Source organism: Pinus tabuliformis, chromosome 1_2 (genome assembly GCF_031772625.1).
Source record: "Pinus tabuliformis cultivar Carrire ecotype Pingquan chromosome 1_2, CPIR1, whole genome shotgun sequence".
NCBI lineage: Eukaryota > Viridiplantae > Streptophyta > Pinopsida > Pinales > Pinaceae > Pinus > Pinus tabuliformis.
Window position 1 is genome coordinate 237,169,740 of NC_142298.1, and position 17,548 is coordinate 237,187,287.

General features: G+C 41.2%; 1 protein-coding gene across 3 annotated transcripts in view; it reads left to right on the forward strand.

Moving 5' to 3' along the window:
* The first annotated feature begins 672 nt into the window (after positions 1 to 672).
* Positions 673 to 17,548, forward strand: part of LOC149205257 (adenine phosphoribosyltransferase) — a 155,141-nt gene continuing 138,265 nt past the window's right edge. For 2 of the 3 annotated variants that reach the window (XR_016252437.1, XR_016252436.1), the window contains exons 1-2: positions 673 to 1,085; positions 1,522 to 1,820. Coding sequence is in view for 1 of the 3 variants with exons in the window: in XM_089394966.1 (XP_089251092.1) it covers positions 875 to 1,085; positions 1,522 to 1,820 (510 nt within the window). In the remaining 2 variants the exon portion in view is untranslated. The remainder of the gene's footprint in view (positions 1,086 to 1,521; positions 1,821 to 17,548) is intronic. The other variant, XM_089394966.1, reaches the window with a different exon arrangement.

Consider the following 17,548-nt stretch of genomic DNA (forward strand, 5'->3'; position numbering starts at 1 on the left):
CCACTTGTGATCTCTAGCAAACGATTACATTGGAGCCAACATTTCGTGGAGAGCAAAGATTCTTAATGCTCAATTAAGAACTAACTCACATCAATTTCGGTGTGAAACAGGACGGTGGAAGAGACCTAAAGAAGCTTGGGAAGAACGGGTGTGTACTTTTTTCACTTCTGGGGTAGTGGAATCGGAAAAGCATTTCATTTTGGAATGTGATGCTTTGAGAGACATCAGGGACAATTATGGCAGTATGTTAGCATCAATTCCTTGGCATTGTCTTTTCAATGAGGGGACTCTTAGAAAGTTGGATCAGCTCATCATCACTTTGAATAAGAAAAAAACTAAATTTCCAAAAAAAAAAAACAAAAAAGTTGATAGTCCCATAAACTACTTTTAGTTTCATAGACGTTAAAATATCATTCATTATTTTACAATTTTCTAGTAATAATATATGAAATAAAAAAAATGTTTGATTTCCTTTTTTTTTTTTTTTATAGCTCTTTACTTTCAACGTTTTGTAATGCTTCGTATAGTAAAGAAGGAACGTCTTGTAATGCTTCATAATTGCAAGGTTAAGATGAATGGTATCCAAAGAAAAAGCAAAGGTCTGATTTCCTTCCCGTTTTTAATAGCTCTTTACTTTACAACGTTTTGTACTGCTTCATATAGTAAAGAAGGAACGTCTTGTAATGGTATCAAAAGAAAGATAGACATGAAGAAGAAACCAGGAGGGGTTACAAGGGCGGTTTTCATTTTGTGACCAGCCTTGCCCCCGAGTCTACCTTATACATACATCCATAGATTATACTCGGCTCAAACTTTTCATCTGTCTCGTCAAGTCGCATCTTACGTTCGTGTTGCTCTCTGTGTCAAAAACAACATGGTAAATAAGCGTTGTTTGAGCCTCGTACTCGTGGTATTGGCGATGACCATGCAATCTCCAACGGCAAACGCATGGAATAATTACTATTCCTTCAGTGCCTGCTCGACGGCCTCTGCAGCTTTTCAGAGCTGGCGAAAGGTTTCCTCTCTTCTCCAGTCTATCATGAGCAGAGTTGCCGCTCTCAGAGCCTCGCGCGGGGACTTCACAGGTCGCTGAACTTCAAATCAACCCTCAGCTTTCTCTTTCTATTCATACATCTCTACATTCGTTTTTCTAGTAAATATGAATGAATTTGATATTCCGTCAGTAATCAACCATTTTCCTTTACTTTCCATTCAGTTTCAATCTCAAATTCAGACCTCCACCATACAGAGACTACCTCCTTCAGCTTGAGTGCTAGGTGTGAGGGTATCTATATATCCTAACATAATCGCACCCAGCCTCAGCTGTTGAAAACTCATGCCCGCTATATGGCTGAGACAGTCCACACCGAGCAAGGAATCCATAGTGGGTCTACCTCGCCTGTGAACCAATGCCATCTTGGCAAATTTCCTCTGTCTCATACTTCAATTCATTTTCCATCGTATCACCTATGGTGATTTCCTGGTGAATATGATTGAATTGGACGTTGTTTGTGTTGCTAGGGTCACAGAGAGCGACGACTATTGCAGAGGGATTGCATAGCACTGTACGATGGTGGAGGATTGTAGGCTCAGCGGGTTGGGATTATATCGTGAATTATGCATGGAGGGAGTCATTTTCTAGGCCTACACAGTATGCTCAAGTGCTCTCTCATTTCAACGAGCTTCTATCTGCCTTTGACGAGCTTCTGCAATCGAGGTCAGAGACGGAAAAAGTGCAGTGGATTTCACGGAATTACCAACGGGTTTTGAGCATCTCTAAATCACTTTTGCAGAAGCTCCTGGCTATTTTCAGCCAGTCTGTAAGTCGATAATTTTTCAAGAATATTAATAGGCTATCAGATGAGTTTTATGACACCGTCTTATGATCTGGGTTATTTCTATTAGTAGATTTCTAGCAGTTTATTGGTGTTGGTTTTATCGGAGTTGTGTTTGGTGAGAATATTTCTGTAAGCTGAGCAATTTGGGGTGTATGTATTTCGCAACAAATTAGTGCTTGGATTTTATGTTGGAAATGTAATTTATTTGAAAATTTTAAGGGGCTAGAGTGCTACCTAGATCCATGTACAATCCCAAATATATTTTTCAACTTATACCAAGCCACCTATGCATCTTTTGCATTCCTTAAATGCTTTAACATTGGCTCTGCTGCCGACAAGGTCAATAGTAGGGCTTCTCTATTTCTCTGTTCAAATTTTGCTGTGCATCTTAATCCATGGCGGGTTTTGTTTTTGTGCCGTTTACCAAACCCCAAACTTTTTTATCCGACAATATGTTCTCCATTAAGATGGTCCAGGATGCATAATTCTTTCCGTTTAATTTCCGTGATTCTGACAATGTGTATTGGTCACTCAACATCTTTAAGGTATGAATTTTAAATTAAGTTTTATGGATAACCTTTGTATATCGCTAAACTGTCTGACCTCTGTTCTGCCTCACTTCTGTAGAACCGCCGCAATGCCACGGCATTGTCACAATCCACTACGTGCTGCTACAGAAATAGTTTTTTTCCTTTCTAGACCTATGACAAAATTTGCTAAATAATTTTGCGGACAGAAATTTTGAAACAAAGAACTTCTGGAAATGAACTTATGTCTCCAAAATATACATACGTTTGAAGTTATTATTGTAACTGAGGATTTATCTGGACCTTTCATATCTTCTGGACATGTTCTTCTCGGATCTAGGGCTAGAATTTTTCTGACCAACATATCTAATGAACGTCACTTACTGGTTGGTTTTTGTCTGCTAGGGATAAAAAATTTCTGTTTGTGTCTGGGATAACCTGCAACTGTTCTTTTACTGCTCTTCATGCTCACATCTGGCAGATTCTCCTATAATGTGCATTTCTTCTTCTCAATATGCGGAAGAATTTTCTGTTGGTTACTCGCTGTTTCTTCGCGTGGGTTCCTTCTGTCTGTCTGTGCATGTTTATGGCTGGTTGCTCACGAGTTTGTGTAGTCTGCCAATTCTATGTTTGCACTGAGCGCACATATCTGCCTCCTCTCTGCACTTATCCATTCTTCTGTATGTTGGATTTGTTCTGCAGATTGAGTTCTGCAAATCACTTTCTCGACTATGTGGTTTAGGTCTCTACTTCTTGCATTCTTTGTTGTATTTTCCACTTCTCATTTTCACCTCACACTTTGCACAGATGTTCTCTGCTGCGTATTTCTTCTCCTCTCAGGTATTTCTCCTTGCAGGTTTGTCTCTCTTACTGCTGCTCATATTTTCTCTTCTCGATGATAGCAATGGGCTTCAGTTTCTGGTCTTAGAGTTTAGTTCCTTAGTTCCCATCCTTTTTTACGATTTTTTCCTTGACCCCTTAGATTTGGTTTTATACTTCTTACAGCTCATCAGGATCGACATGATCCTCCTAGCATGCTTCTTCATTCATTGGGTAGTCTCTCATTAGATGTCCATACTCATGGCATGTTTGACATTGAAAGGGGATTTGCTTGTAGTCAATGTTTTCCATTCTCTATCCTGGTATTCTAACATTATGGATTCTGGTAATGGTTTAAAAAGATTCATGAGGGCTCAGAACTGTGCATATGTGGTGTATTTTTCACTCAAAAAATTCGATGAGTATCTCATGTGTGTTGCCAATGTATTCCAGAATCTCTTTTCTCCAAAATTCAAGTGGAAACAAATAGAATGGGATCCGCTCTGGTGCCTTGCAGAAATCATTATGTGCAGGTTTGAGAGAGTGCCTTGGAGAAATCCTTCTTGGCAGGGTTGAGTCTCTCTCGTAAGAAGACCAGAAGAGTTGAGGAAATATTGCCCCCCCCAAAGATTCTCTCATGATCTTCACAATGCATGGAGATGACTATAAAAAGCCGCTTAGTGCAGAGCTTGAAAACAATAGAGCCTTTTATCTGCCACTTAGCAGAGATCAACTAGTGTACAGTCTGTTCTAACGACCACCATCCCAATAATCTACAAACTATTCCCTGGTCTTTCATATATTGTATATCCCCAGTTACCCATATAGAGGTGATTTCTAATGGTTTTGTCCCCCGAGATGTTATTATGGGTGAGGAATGATGCCAGCGTATCTGCTGGAGGTATAATAATATAAGTTATAACCTCCACACTGTAGACCCAGAGAAAGGATCCCTGGACAAAGTGGGTCAATCCTTGGTATTATTCAGATATTTCTTTACAGCACATAGTTAGTGTAGCTTTGCAATAAACTGTTTGAAGGAGAGAACAAATAACCAGAAATAACAAACCATTGAGCATAATCACACAGATGCCTTTCCATTGGGCATCTTTATCCCTCACTATATGACATAGAGATTTTAAAATTTAAATATTGGGATGCAGAAGATAACGAGGAAAACACATAAATCTAATTCATAGATTAAGTAGAAGATAATGTACCAGGCATTGTGAAGAATGAACGCAGTAACTTGAATGCATCACATAAACAACAGTCAATCATGAAGCTCAATAATGCTGAACAATCTCAATTTGTTAACTCCCAGGATGGTAATAGGTTCCTGAATCGCAACTGTTACAGAGTTCAGCAGTTCCACATTATGATATACTCAAGTGCAAAATGATAGCAGGGGAGCAGAGCTACAAAATGCTATTAGCATACCCCATGCATTACAATAAATTTTGCTCTCAAGGATGTTGGAATGAGAAGAGGGGATGAGATATAAGAAGAAGACCTACAAAATTGAGGGAAACAAACATATAGCCAGAGTGGCAAATCCTCATTTCTAGTACTTTGTGCGTGGATGCTCGCTGCTCTATTGCTCTGATACTCTATCTCTGAACTGCAGGAAGATGAAACACCGTCAATGTTTTTCCCTGCTTTCTCAAGCCTTAGGAAACTTGAAAGTCCTGAACGTGTGACTTAGAACTTAGGTCAGCTTCCCTCTTGGTCTCACGTGCTTTTAACCATCTTTGCTTCCTTCAGGTGCCCACTTCTTCCTCTAATGTGATGGCCCACTCTAAGGGTTCAGAGAGGCTGTCCCAATCAAGACACAAGATTGTCAGAAGGGATCCTGAACCTGTTCATCTTCCTTTGCAGCATACCCAACTCAACACAGAATTTGTGAATTGTGGGTGGTGTGAAATTGTGAATTCTATTAGGTTATTGATGGTGTAACCAAGGTGATGGGTGTCCCAATAACTTTCAATGTGTTTTCTGGGGTAGGTGCTTGCTGCCAGGCTTCTATCGTATCTGCTTCTTCTTGTACTTGTTTAATCCCCTAAAGCATCTTATTCTTTGATATGAGCTTGCCCTTACTGCCCTAAGGTTCTGGCAGGCCCAGGGCCACTAACCTCTGCACTTCAGCATTCATGCTAACCTCCTCACTTTAGCTTTCGTGCTGTTAACCATTTGGCAACAATATGCACTCTCATTTTCTGCTTAACTTATCATTTTATGTTTCTCAGCCATTGTTTGGGTGTCCATAATGACATCAATCCCATGGAAGCCAACTCTTCATTGCTCAGCCTGTAGCATTCTTAACAGCTTTGGAAATTGAGATCTTGCTTCGTGTTGCACCTCATTCACTTCAGCACACCTTAGATTTTTTTTGCCAGATGTGGCCCATCATGTGGATGGGTGGTTGTATCTTTTGTATCATGATGAGGCAGAAGTGTGACTATTGCTGTACCCATGTATTGTATTGGGCCATGCTTGGATGACTCATGTAAAAGTGTTTGGCCTGCGTGGTAGCCCAGACCCCTTTGTGATTGGTCATGACACATCCCTTTTAGTTCCCATTTCGAGATATGCATTGCTCTTATTGTTTTGGTTGACTTTTCCTTGATGGCAGTGACTTGCCATCACGTTGGTCATCAATGACCTAGATAAGGTATGCGGGCATCTTGGAGTGGATTTACTAGGACAGACCATCTAAGGGAACCTCTAGTTTCAGTCACTTCCTTTTGTTGTAAAGGTTGTTGTAGCTATCTAGAAGCACACTTATGTTATGTATTGTCAAACTTTGGCTATGGATTCTTGACATGGTTCTATAGTTGCTCATGCATTTACACGTTTCCTGAGGTAGTCTTGCAGATCATAGCATTTCATGTACCTTGAGGAAGTTCATGTATCTCAAGGCATTGGTCACATCCTCCGAGGCACAATTGGGCTATTTTCACTTGCATGGGTCAAGAGCTATTTTCACTTGCATGGGTCCCCTCTTGACATGCCATGTTGAGGGTCTTAGAGTGCTTTCCTATTTTGTCACTTTTGAGCTATTCTACACTTGATTTCAGTGCTGGCCCCACTCACTTGGATGTCACACTAGCTGTCGGGGGTTTTATGATTCATTTTATGATTTGGAAGGTTGCTTCTATGCTTAATGGAGGTGACTTTACTTGAGATACAAAGATGGTCATGTAAAAAATTTCTGTTTCCCACCCCGGTTTTCAGTTTCACCTTATTTCTCCCATATAGTTAAATGCCCATTCCCATAGCCATACATTTAACAGACTGAAAAAATAAATATTGCTGAAAACACAAATTCTGGAAATTTTTCAGAGTGCTGGAAATTGCAGAAATAAAAAATCAGCAATTAAAACAGCCATTAAAACACATTTAAACTCAGTGATTTTTGGTCAACTTCACCCTGGAAAAACCCCCTACAACTCTTGGGGAAAACCAGTTTGAGAGCTCTTCTTTATTTCTGGAAAATGCCTTTTACAGAGAAAATTTTCAGCAAATAATTTCAGCAAAAACAGAAATTTCCAGCAAGCAAAACTTATCTGTTTTCAGCCCAAACGACAATCTGAAAAATGCTGGAAGAGCTGTACGGACCGTACGGATGTACGGACTGTACGGACGTACGGACCGTACGGACCGTACGGACTGTACGGACTGTACGGACGGCCGTACGGACTTGTACGGACAGCCCTCGGAAAAAGTGCAGAAAATCGCCTCCTCGATATTCGTGCTGAAAAATAATTTTTTCCACTATTTTGCTCACAAAAACTGCCTTTTTCTGCTTGTTCTTTATGCTGTTCGGATTTGCTGAAGTGCTGCCTTGGTGTGTGTGCCAAACTGCTGCCTCTTTCTCCTCCTTGTCCAGAAATCTCCCTTGCTCTCTTGCTCTCCTTCTCCCAATCTGCTCATGAAAGAATGAATGATCTTTTTCTCCTTTTCCTCCCTTAACCCAACCCTAAATGACTTTTGGGTGATCCCTAAATCCAATGGCTGAAATAGATTTAGATCAATGGCTGAGATTAAATGCTCATTTAAATCTCACTTTCTATTTTTTAATTCACCCCACTTTAATAAAGACCCACTTAGTCATTTATTTCCAAAGTCACTTTTCCTTTCTAATTTTTCATTGACTTTATAAAGTCACTTTAAAATTAGACTTAGTAACTTTATCACTTAAAGTCACTTTCAAATTAGATTTAACTTTATAAAAATTATAAAGTTACTTTAGGAGAAAAATTAAATTCTTTTGGACACTTTTCCCTAGGCCAAAGATCAAAGCCTTAGGGAACCACCTGTCCTCCGGTACTAAATTTCAACACTCCCTCTTACCGAGGAAGGTGTTCCTCACCACACCCATCTTGTCTCTGAAGTAGACATGCTTGCCCCGTGGTAAGGCTTTGGTAAGAATATCTGCAACCTGCTCATCAGTGGAAATATACTCAAGCTTCACAACTCCCTTCTGAACATAGTCTCTGATGAAATGATATCTGATCCCGATATGCTTTGACCTGTCATGAAATACTGGATTCTCCGTGAGTTTAATGCAACTCTGATTATCACAGTAAATCACTGAAGGTCTCAACGGCTGACCAAATAAGCCAAACAACATCTTGCGAAGCCAGATGGCCTCACAACTAGCTAGACTGGCTGCCATATACTCTGCTTCCGCTGAACTCAGTGCTACTGACTGCTGCTTCCGGCTGAACCATGACACTACTGCTGAACCCAACCCAAAACAACACCCTGAAGTGCTCTTCCTATCAGAAGCACAACCTGCCCAATCAGAATCAGTGTATCCTGCCAATCTCACTCCATCTCCCTGCCTGTAGTCCAGACCATAATCCACTGTCCCCTGCAAGTACCGCAAAATGTGTTTTGCAGCTACCCAGTGAACCTTCCTAGGCTCACACATAAACTGACTCATCGTGTTGACTGCAAAACAGATATCTGGTCTGGTGTTGACCAAATACATCAAGGAACCAATCAGCTGCCTGTACAATGTGGGATCCACCAACTCGGAATCCGAAGCATGAAGCTTCTTCCAGTTGGTGATCATCGGTGTCGACATGGGTCTACAATCCTCCATGTGGAATCTGCTAAGGATGTCCACAATATACTTCCCCTGCCCCAGGAAGAAATGCCCCTCCTCCTGCCACACCTCCAAACCCAAAAAGTAATGCATCAAGCCGATGTCCTTCATCTCAAACTCCGTCACAAGATCTCTCTTGCAGTGCTCTATGAGTCTCTCTGCACCTGTAATGATCAAGTCATCCACATACAGCACCAGAATGAGAGGCTCCTCACCAATCACAATAAAGTAAAGGTTCGGATCTGCCTCACTCTTTGTGAAACCCATCCCCTGCAAGTATGCATCTATCCTGGAGTACCAAGCTCTGGGAGCTTGCTTCAGGCCATAAAGGGCCTTCTTCAATCTGCACACATGGGACTCCTTCCCATGCACCTCAAAGCCCTGTGGCTGCTCAATGTACACCTCCTCCTGTATGAAGCCATTGAGAAATGCGGTCTTCACATCCATCTGGTGGATCTTCCAACCCATCTCTGCTGCTATCGATATAATGGAGCGGATCGAAGTATATCGAGCCACGGGAGCGAAGGTCTCCTCATAATCAACTCCCTCTACCTGGGAGAACCCTCTAGCCACAAACCTCGCTTTGAATTTCTCAATGCTGCCATCTGCAACATGCTTTACCTTGTAAAGCCATCTGGAAGTAACCACGGATTTGCCCTCAGGGCTCGGCACCACCTCCCAAACATCATTCTTCATGATAGAAGAATACTCCTCCTGCATGGCCTCTCTCCAGACCTGCTGGCTAGCTGCCTCCTCATAGCTAGAAGGCTCAGAGTCAAGGATGCTGGTAACCATCGCCATATAGCTACAAAATCTCTCAGGTGGTCTACTCTCTCTGACCGGCCTCTTCGGCTCAGCAACAGATGTGGCATCTCTCAAGGTGTCCTGAAGCCACTTGGGCTTCCTCTTCCCTGAGCATGCTTCTCCCATAGGAGAATGAAACTCCTCCTCCTCATCCCCATCAGTAGCCTGAACTCCTGACTGTCTGTCTGCTGTCCTCCTGCCTGCACCTGAACCTGTAGAAGCTGAGGTACCGTGTGAACTGTCCATCAGTGGACTCCCTAGTGAACTGCTCTGCATGCTGCCCGGAGCACCACCCCTCTGGCTCGGCGAGCCACTGCTCACTGATGGACCTGACATCCTCATAGATGTACCTCCGGATCCTCCTGATCCCTGCCCACTGGATCCCTGCGACTGACTCAACTGCTGCTGAGGGTCTGGCTGATCCAGATACTCTAACTCCCGTGACCTCCTAAAGGCCCTGTCCTCCTCGAACTTCACATCCCGTCTGACAACAACTCTCCTCTGTGCAGGAATGTAAATCCGAAAGGCCTTTGAGGTCTCACTGTAGCCCACAAAGATACCCTTCTCTGCGGTGGGCTCTAGTTTGGTCCTCTCCTCCTTGGGTATATAGGAGTATGTAATGCATCCAAAGATATGAAGATGACCAAGATCAGGCTTCTTCCCAGAGAAAGCCTCCTCAGGAGTCATGTGCCCCAAGGCACGATGCAGACTCCTGTTCTGCAAGTAAACAGCTGTGTTGCAGGCCTCTGCCCACAAGAACAATGGCAACCCCTGATCATGTAACATGGCTTTAGCAGCCCCTATGATGGATCTGTTCTTCCTCTCTGCAACCCCGTTCTGCTGGGGGTTGTAAGGAACAGTGAACTCCCTCCTAATGCCTGCCTCCGCACAATAGTCAACAAACTCTCCAAGGGTGTACTCTCCTCCATTGTCCGACCTCAGGGACTTGATCTTCCGACCTGTCTGTGTCTCCACAAGAGCTCTGAACTCCTGAAACCGCTTGAAGACCTCACTCTTGGTCTTCAAGAAATAAATCCAGGTCCTCCTGGAGTGATCATCAATGAATAACACATAATACTCATATCCACTCAAGGAAACATGAGACATCCGACCGCTCACATCGGAATGAATCAAATCAAGTATCCCCGTCGCTCTGCTGTCACTGCTGGGAAAAGGGGATTTGGCAAACTTGCCCATCGCACAACCTCTGCAAGTATCATGGTGATCAGTACTGAAATCTGGCACACCTGTAGTGATCTCCCGCAATGTCCTCAAGGCTCCATGAGACATGTGCCCCATCCTGCGGTGCCAAATCTCACACAGCTCAGAACTGCTAGCTCTGCTGTCGGTACTACAGCTCAATGCCAAAGGGGGCTGGAATGCAAACTTGTACACCTTTGCATGGCGTACACCTATCACTCTAGCTGAATCAACTGGAGAGCCCCTGGGATACATCAACACCTGTCCTTCCCTGAACAGTACCTCATATCCTCTGTCCTCCAAAGCTGAGACGGATATGAGGTTCTTCCTCATCCCTGGCACATAAAGAACCTCTGACACCTTCAAGGGAGGTTTGGACTCCCTCTGAAATGTCACTGTCCCCACCCCGACTGCTCTAACAACTCTGTCATCACCGAGTACTACCTCAATATCAGTGCCACTCTCTGAAAGCTCTGAGAAGTACTCCCGGACTCCTGTCATGTGACGTGAAGCCCCACTGTCCACATACCAGATACCTGTAGATGCTCCGCTAATCGAGGGAAAAGCATGCTCCCTCTGAACCTGTGTGGCAGGTGATCCTGCACTAGAGGACTCACATGTAGTGAACGCAAACTCCCGGTCAAAACGACCTGCAAAGTCCTCAATCTCAGCTGACGCTGCCACATCTTGGGTCTTCCCCTTCTTCTTCTTCTTCTCCGGACACACAACTGCATAGTGTCCCATCTTCTGACAATTCCAACACTTCACTTTGGAATAGTCCTTTTGTGAGTTACCTTGTTTACCTTTACCTTTGCCTTTGCCTCCACCACCGCTTGTGGAAGCCTGCTTCTTCCCTTTGCCTTTCTTGCCTCCTGCCATCAGTGCTACGTCCTCATCCTGCTCAACTGGCTTGGCTGCCCCAAGCTGTCCTTTCCTGATCTCTGTCTGAATACAATCATCCCAAAACCTCTCCCATGTGGGAAGGGTCTCACGTGCACAAACCCCATCAGCAAAGTTCAACCATGAACGGGGGAGGCCATTCACTGCAATACGCACCAACTCAGTGGATGGAATGGCCTCTCCAATCGCTGCCAACTCATCTCTCACATTGGTAATCTTTGTGAGATATCCAGCTGCACTATCATTCCCCATCTTAATGTTCTTCAGCTTCTCCTTCAGGACCATCTTCCGGTTCTCATTGGTACTCTGGTAGAGATTGGACAATGCTGTCCACATCTCATGGGCATTGCTCTTTCCTCTCACATGAGGAATGCAATGGTCTTTGATTCCGTCTAGAATCAGCCTCTTACCCTTGTTGTTCTTTTTATTATAAGCTGCCAACTGAGTAGCATCAGTAGGCACAACAACAGGGTTTTGTGCGGTATGCACCATGATATCCCAGACTTCTGCCTCCTCAAAGATACTCTGCATTCTCTCCTTCCAAACGCTGTAATTTGTATGCCCATCCAACCTATCCTCCACCCTCAATCCCAATGACATCTTGCTGTCCTAAAACTGAAAAATAGCACTGCTGTGGTAAAGATAAACCTGCTGTTTATGAAAAATCAGCTTGCTGGAATTTTCTGAGTGAAAAAATCAGCAGCTGTATTTTTTCTCTTTTGCTGTCCCAAACTGCCCTTCAGCACTCAAGTTCTGATACCATGTAAAAAATTTCTGTTTTCCACCCCGGTTTTCAGTTTCACCTTATTTCTCCCATATAGTTAAATGCCCATTCCCATAGCCATACATTTAACAGACTGAAAAAATAAATATTGCTGAAAACACAAATTCTGGAAATTTTTCAGAGTGCTGGAAATTGCAGAAATAAAAAATCAGCAATTAAAACAACCATTAAAACACATTTAAACTCAGTGATTTTTGGTCAACTTGACCCTGGAAAAACCCCCTACAACTCTTGGGGAAAACCAGTTTGAGAGCTCTTCTTTATTTCTGGAAAATGCCTTTTACAGAGAAAATTTTCAGCAAATAATTTCAGCAAAAACAGAAATTTCCAGCAAGCAAAACTTATCTGTTTTCAGCCCAAACGACAATCTGAAAAATGCTGGAAGAGCTGTACGGACCGTACGGATGTACGAACGTACGGATGTACGGACCGTACGGACTGTACAGACTGTACGGACGGCCGTACGGACTTGTACGGACAGCCCTCGGAAAAAGTGCAGAAAATCGCCTCCTCGATATTTGTGCTGAAAAATAATTTTTTCCACTATTTTGCTCACAAAAACTGCCTTTTTCTGCTTGTTCTTTATGCTGTTCGGATTTGCTGAAGTGCTGCCTTGGTGTGTGTGCCAAACTGCTGCCTCTTTCTCCTCCTTGTCCAGAAATCTCCCTTGCTCTCTTGCTCTCCTTCTCCCAATCTGCTCATGAAAGAATGAATGATCTTTTTCTCCTTTTCCTCCCTTAACCCAACCCTAAATGACTTTTGGGTGATCCCTAAATCCAATGGCTGAAATAGATTTAGATCAATCGCTGAGATTAAATGCTCATTTAAATCTCACTTTCTATTTTTTAATTCACCCCACTTTAATAAAGACCCACTTAGTCATTTATTTCCAAAGTCACTTTTCCTTTCTAATTTTTCATTGACTTTATAAAGTCACTTTAAAATTAGACTTAGTAACTTTATCACTTAAAGTCACTTTCAAATTAGATTTAACTTTATAAAAATTATAAAGTTACTTTAGGAGAAAAATTAAATTCTTTTGGACACTTTTCCCTAGGCCAAAGATCAAAGCCTTAGGGAACCACCTGTCCTCCGGTACTAAATTTCAACAGGTCATGCCTTGGAGACATATTTTGAGGGCTTATGAGCAGTATTTGAGGAGCTGCCTGCCTTTTGGGGCCTTGTTTACTCATCCCACGAGGTTGTTCCATATTTAGAGGCTAGATGTTGGTACCTTGTTTGCTTGAGAGGCTTATACACCATGTTTTGAGGCTTGGACTATACATTTTCAAGGGAATGTGGAGCTTTTACACCAAGTTGATCCCTCTTTTGTGAGACATCCCCTCTCTTGGAACTTGTTATTCTTGCTTGTAGCTCGCCTTAGTTTCCATCCTTATGTGGATAACAAGGCACTTTTTTGAAATTCTTTTAGGCTAATCTTAGGGAGGTTGAAAATAATAAGGAATGAGAAGGATATAGACGCCTCACCTATAAATAGAGGTTCTCTTCTCATTCCAAATTGTTGTGAATTGTTGGATATCATTTGAGAATACGACCTTTTGAAAATCTACCTATTAGAGGTGTTGGTGTCAATTTTTAGAGCACTCTCTTCCTTGGTTATTTTTTTGGTGCATGAAAGATTTGTTGTGATATTAAGACTTCTTTTGGCTTTTAAGATAAGTCCATTTGAGTGGTAAGTCTACCACTTAGAGGGAAGATGTCTAGGGTTTATTCCTATGTTGCACGAAACGTCTAGGAACCCGACGTTTCGTGCTGTACTAGTACCCAAAACATTGAAAAGTCATTGAAATACAATCGAAATGTAGCCGAAATGCCTGGGTGGCGTTTCTTGATTTGGAAATGCCACCGAAAAGTCGCTGAAACGTCTCAGTGGTATTTTGGCCCAAATTTGCCTTGTTGCCATGATTTTTTTTGCTTTTGGGGGCTCACTCTAGCGTCCAAAAAGGGTGTGGGACCCTTATATGGCCAAAAAATATTTAATCTACCACTAAATTTTATCTCTAATCACTCCACAAACTAATTTATCTTTAATCAATCCACACTCTAGTTTTGCTAAAAAAGCACCTTGTTCTATTTTTGCTAATGAAGATGAGGATGAGGATTATAAGATATGTAATTGTACTTGTCATTAGCTCATGTTTTATTTCATTTTCAGCACATATAGCCACGTATAAAGGCTGATTTTGGATGTAAAGCCTCATGTATAAAGGTTGGTTTTCGAATCTTGGATGTACAACCTCATCTATAAAGGATAATTTTGGATTTTGAATCATGTAATCATCTATGAGAGTTAATATAGATTGGGTTTTCCTTCTAAAATGTCATTTATGTGTCTCATTCTTTTTTTCCTTGCAAGATAATGCAATATATATATATATATATATATATATATAATGTTTCACCCGACGTTTCAACTGATGTTTTCATTTTATGGGGATTGCGTTTCCAAACGTTTCAGTGTTTCGTGCAACTTAGGTTTATTCTTTTCTATTTTCCTTTATTGGTTTGGTAAATGCCATTTCATGTCTTGTTCTTCCTTTGGTTTGTTGGTAAGGGTTTCAAGTATTTTATTTAAGCCATAATTGATCTTATAGGTGAACGTTTTTCCCTCAATGAATCCTTTCTTGTGGGGCCTTGGTCTTCATATGGTATCGTGATTAGATAAGAGCAAGGTTGCACAAAGTGGGAGCATTTTTGAGAATTGAAGTGTCATTTTCGAGAACTGAAGTGTCATTTTCCAAAAATCCTTAGAAGTGAAGCATCTTGGAAGCGTCTATATATATTATATTGCATTTATATTATAAAAAACATCCAGAATGCCAAATTAGTTGCAGAATATCTCAAAACATGCATATTTGTACATAATTCAAGATAGACATGCATCCATAGTACATTAATGATTAATTATTAGAGCATCAATCATCTACAATCTAGATTCTATCAATTACAAACTGACATATAAATTTTTAAGTTATATAATAGAAAGTAGACCATTAACTAATGGAATGAAATAGGTTATCTAGCAATGGTCAACGATAATATGACCAAATATTTATGTTTACAAAATAGGCCATCTACACACCGAAATATGATGACCAAAAGGTCCAAAACAATAAGCTGAGCTAATTGCTGAACACCTCTCTACAAAAGAAGTGCTCACCAATTATGAAAGCACCCATGTTGTTAAATGTTATAGTTGTGGGTTAGCATCACCATGCATGTTTCACCACTCCTTGGCAAACAATGTTTCACCATCACTTATATCGGGATCCTCATCATTAGTATCATCCTTCATTCTCTACCTCCATTCGATAGGGACATCGATCGACACTGCCCAATTTTGATCAAGCTGCCTAATCCAAGCCTTAAACTATGGTAGAAAATTAGCATGTTTGATCATTGATTTTGGCTTGAGTGAAGGGTTCTTTTTTGCTAAGGCCATGCCAAAGGAGTTCAATAATAAACACCACTAACAGTGGGGTACATAAGGGCTTGGTGCTCTTGATTAAATCCAATTACATACCCTCATACATGATAGAATCCAATGAAATGCCACAATCCCATTGATCTTGAAATCCTGAAAACCATCAAGTTTGCTGAATTTTGAATGGGATATGAAACTATATTTTCTCCATATGAAGTCTGATGAGGTTGGAACCACTCTCAAAAATCCTGAAACAATTAATGGTAGTGTTAAAAAATTAAGAGAGTTTATATTTCCTTTATCTTTCCTTTTTACATTTTCTACATCATTCCATTTTATCCTTCTACTTTAAGAATTTAATGTAACCATTAGGGAGCGTCCATGGAATGCCTAGGGATTACACAGGAAGCGTGATGGGAACATGCATGAGAGTGTAGTTTGGCATGTGGGAGTGTGTATTAGAGCATGGTAGCTCCAAATTTCTAAGAAGCACACAAATCGAGGTTGAACCATGGTTTCGTTTTTTGGGAGCGTGCTCCTGCTCAGAGTAAGGTTTCAGGGAGCAGGGGTGAGATTGTTCTACTTTAGTGCTCCAATCTCTTAACCTAATCCTTAAGATAGGAGTTACCAATTCTTAGAGGGGCATACTTCTTGACCCAATAAGCCCTAATAGAGAAAAGGCACTTGTCTTAGCCTAATAACCAACTAAAAAACCTAGAAATCAAAATCCTTTTAATTTTTTATTTCGTTTAGAAAGAAATCTAACGGTTTAAATCAAAGAAAAATCCAAATTAAGATTTCTTTCATTGTCTAGTGCAAAATTAATGGTTTATTTGATTTTGTAGACATTTTTATTCAAGGGTTTGTGCTTAATTGCTGATCTCTAACACTAAGAAGGCAAAACAACCCTATAGAAGTGTCTTGTGGACTGATGTAAAGTGATTATCAAATCTGGAAATTAAATTGCAGCAGTAGAATTCAGGTTTGGTGAAATTTTAAGGCTAGGGTTTGGTGCTTGAAGGTGTATTCTTACTTATATGTAGCCTTTATTTCATTTCTAGATGGTTTCTACAATTTTGTCTAACACATCTATTGGTGAACTGAATATTTAAAGTGCTTATTGTTGTTCATCTTTTATTTGGAGATAAATTTGGTGAATTCAAAGTGCTAACACGACAAACCCTAGGGGGATTCAACGTTGTTAAAATTGGCAACTAGGGCCAAATTCCACATGGGTCATTTTATTTATGACAACTGATATTCTTCGTGGATTCCTCTCGTCGAGAGGTGTAGGATTGATCTAAAGATCATCCGATTCTGACATGTACAAATGAAGTTATGAATTTATTTTGATTATGGTCAAATGGTCAAGGTTGGCCAACAAACTTATGTAGGCTTAGAAGCCCAACAGTCATGTCTATTCATCCTCAACATTGCATATAAATAAAAGGTGACTTAGCCTCATTTGGACACACTCATCTTCACACTTCTCTCTCTCCTCATTGATTGGGTACGGATTTCTGGGCCTCTCTCTCTCCACACGTCCAAAATTCAAGAGATTGAAATTTCAGGAGGCTGAATTTCAGGAGAGCAAAATTTGAGGAGGCCGAAATTTCAGGAGATTGAATTTCTGGACAGTTTGACAGAGCGTTGACTGCAGCTAGGGCTGATCGCATGTGGGCTATTTGACCAGACTTTGACTGGGCTGAATTTGACTATTTTGAGGGCTGATTCATCTTGCTGTTTGGAGGCTGAAGTTGACTGAAGTTGACCGAATATTGAGGGTCAAATTTGCCCTGTTGACTAGCGTTGACTTTTCTGGTTAGGGCTCTTTTGCTACTATTATAAATTATCAGATTTGTAAATTGTACTATCTCTCTCTCTGTTGAACTATTGAAGACTATAAGAAGAATTGATCAAGGGTTCCCCACATTGGGGTTTGTCCCTCGTTGGTGCCACATCTTGTGTCCTCTTGTCTTGGCTTGTCTTTCATTGTTTATGTTTATGTTCTATCTGCATTTTACTATCATGTTGCTGTGATTGCTAAATTTGTTATTGATATTGGGCTAATTAAGAAATTGAAGTAAAATTTCTCTAAAGCATAGAACATACCATTGT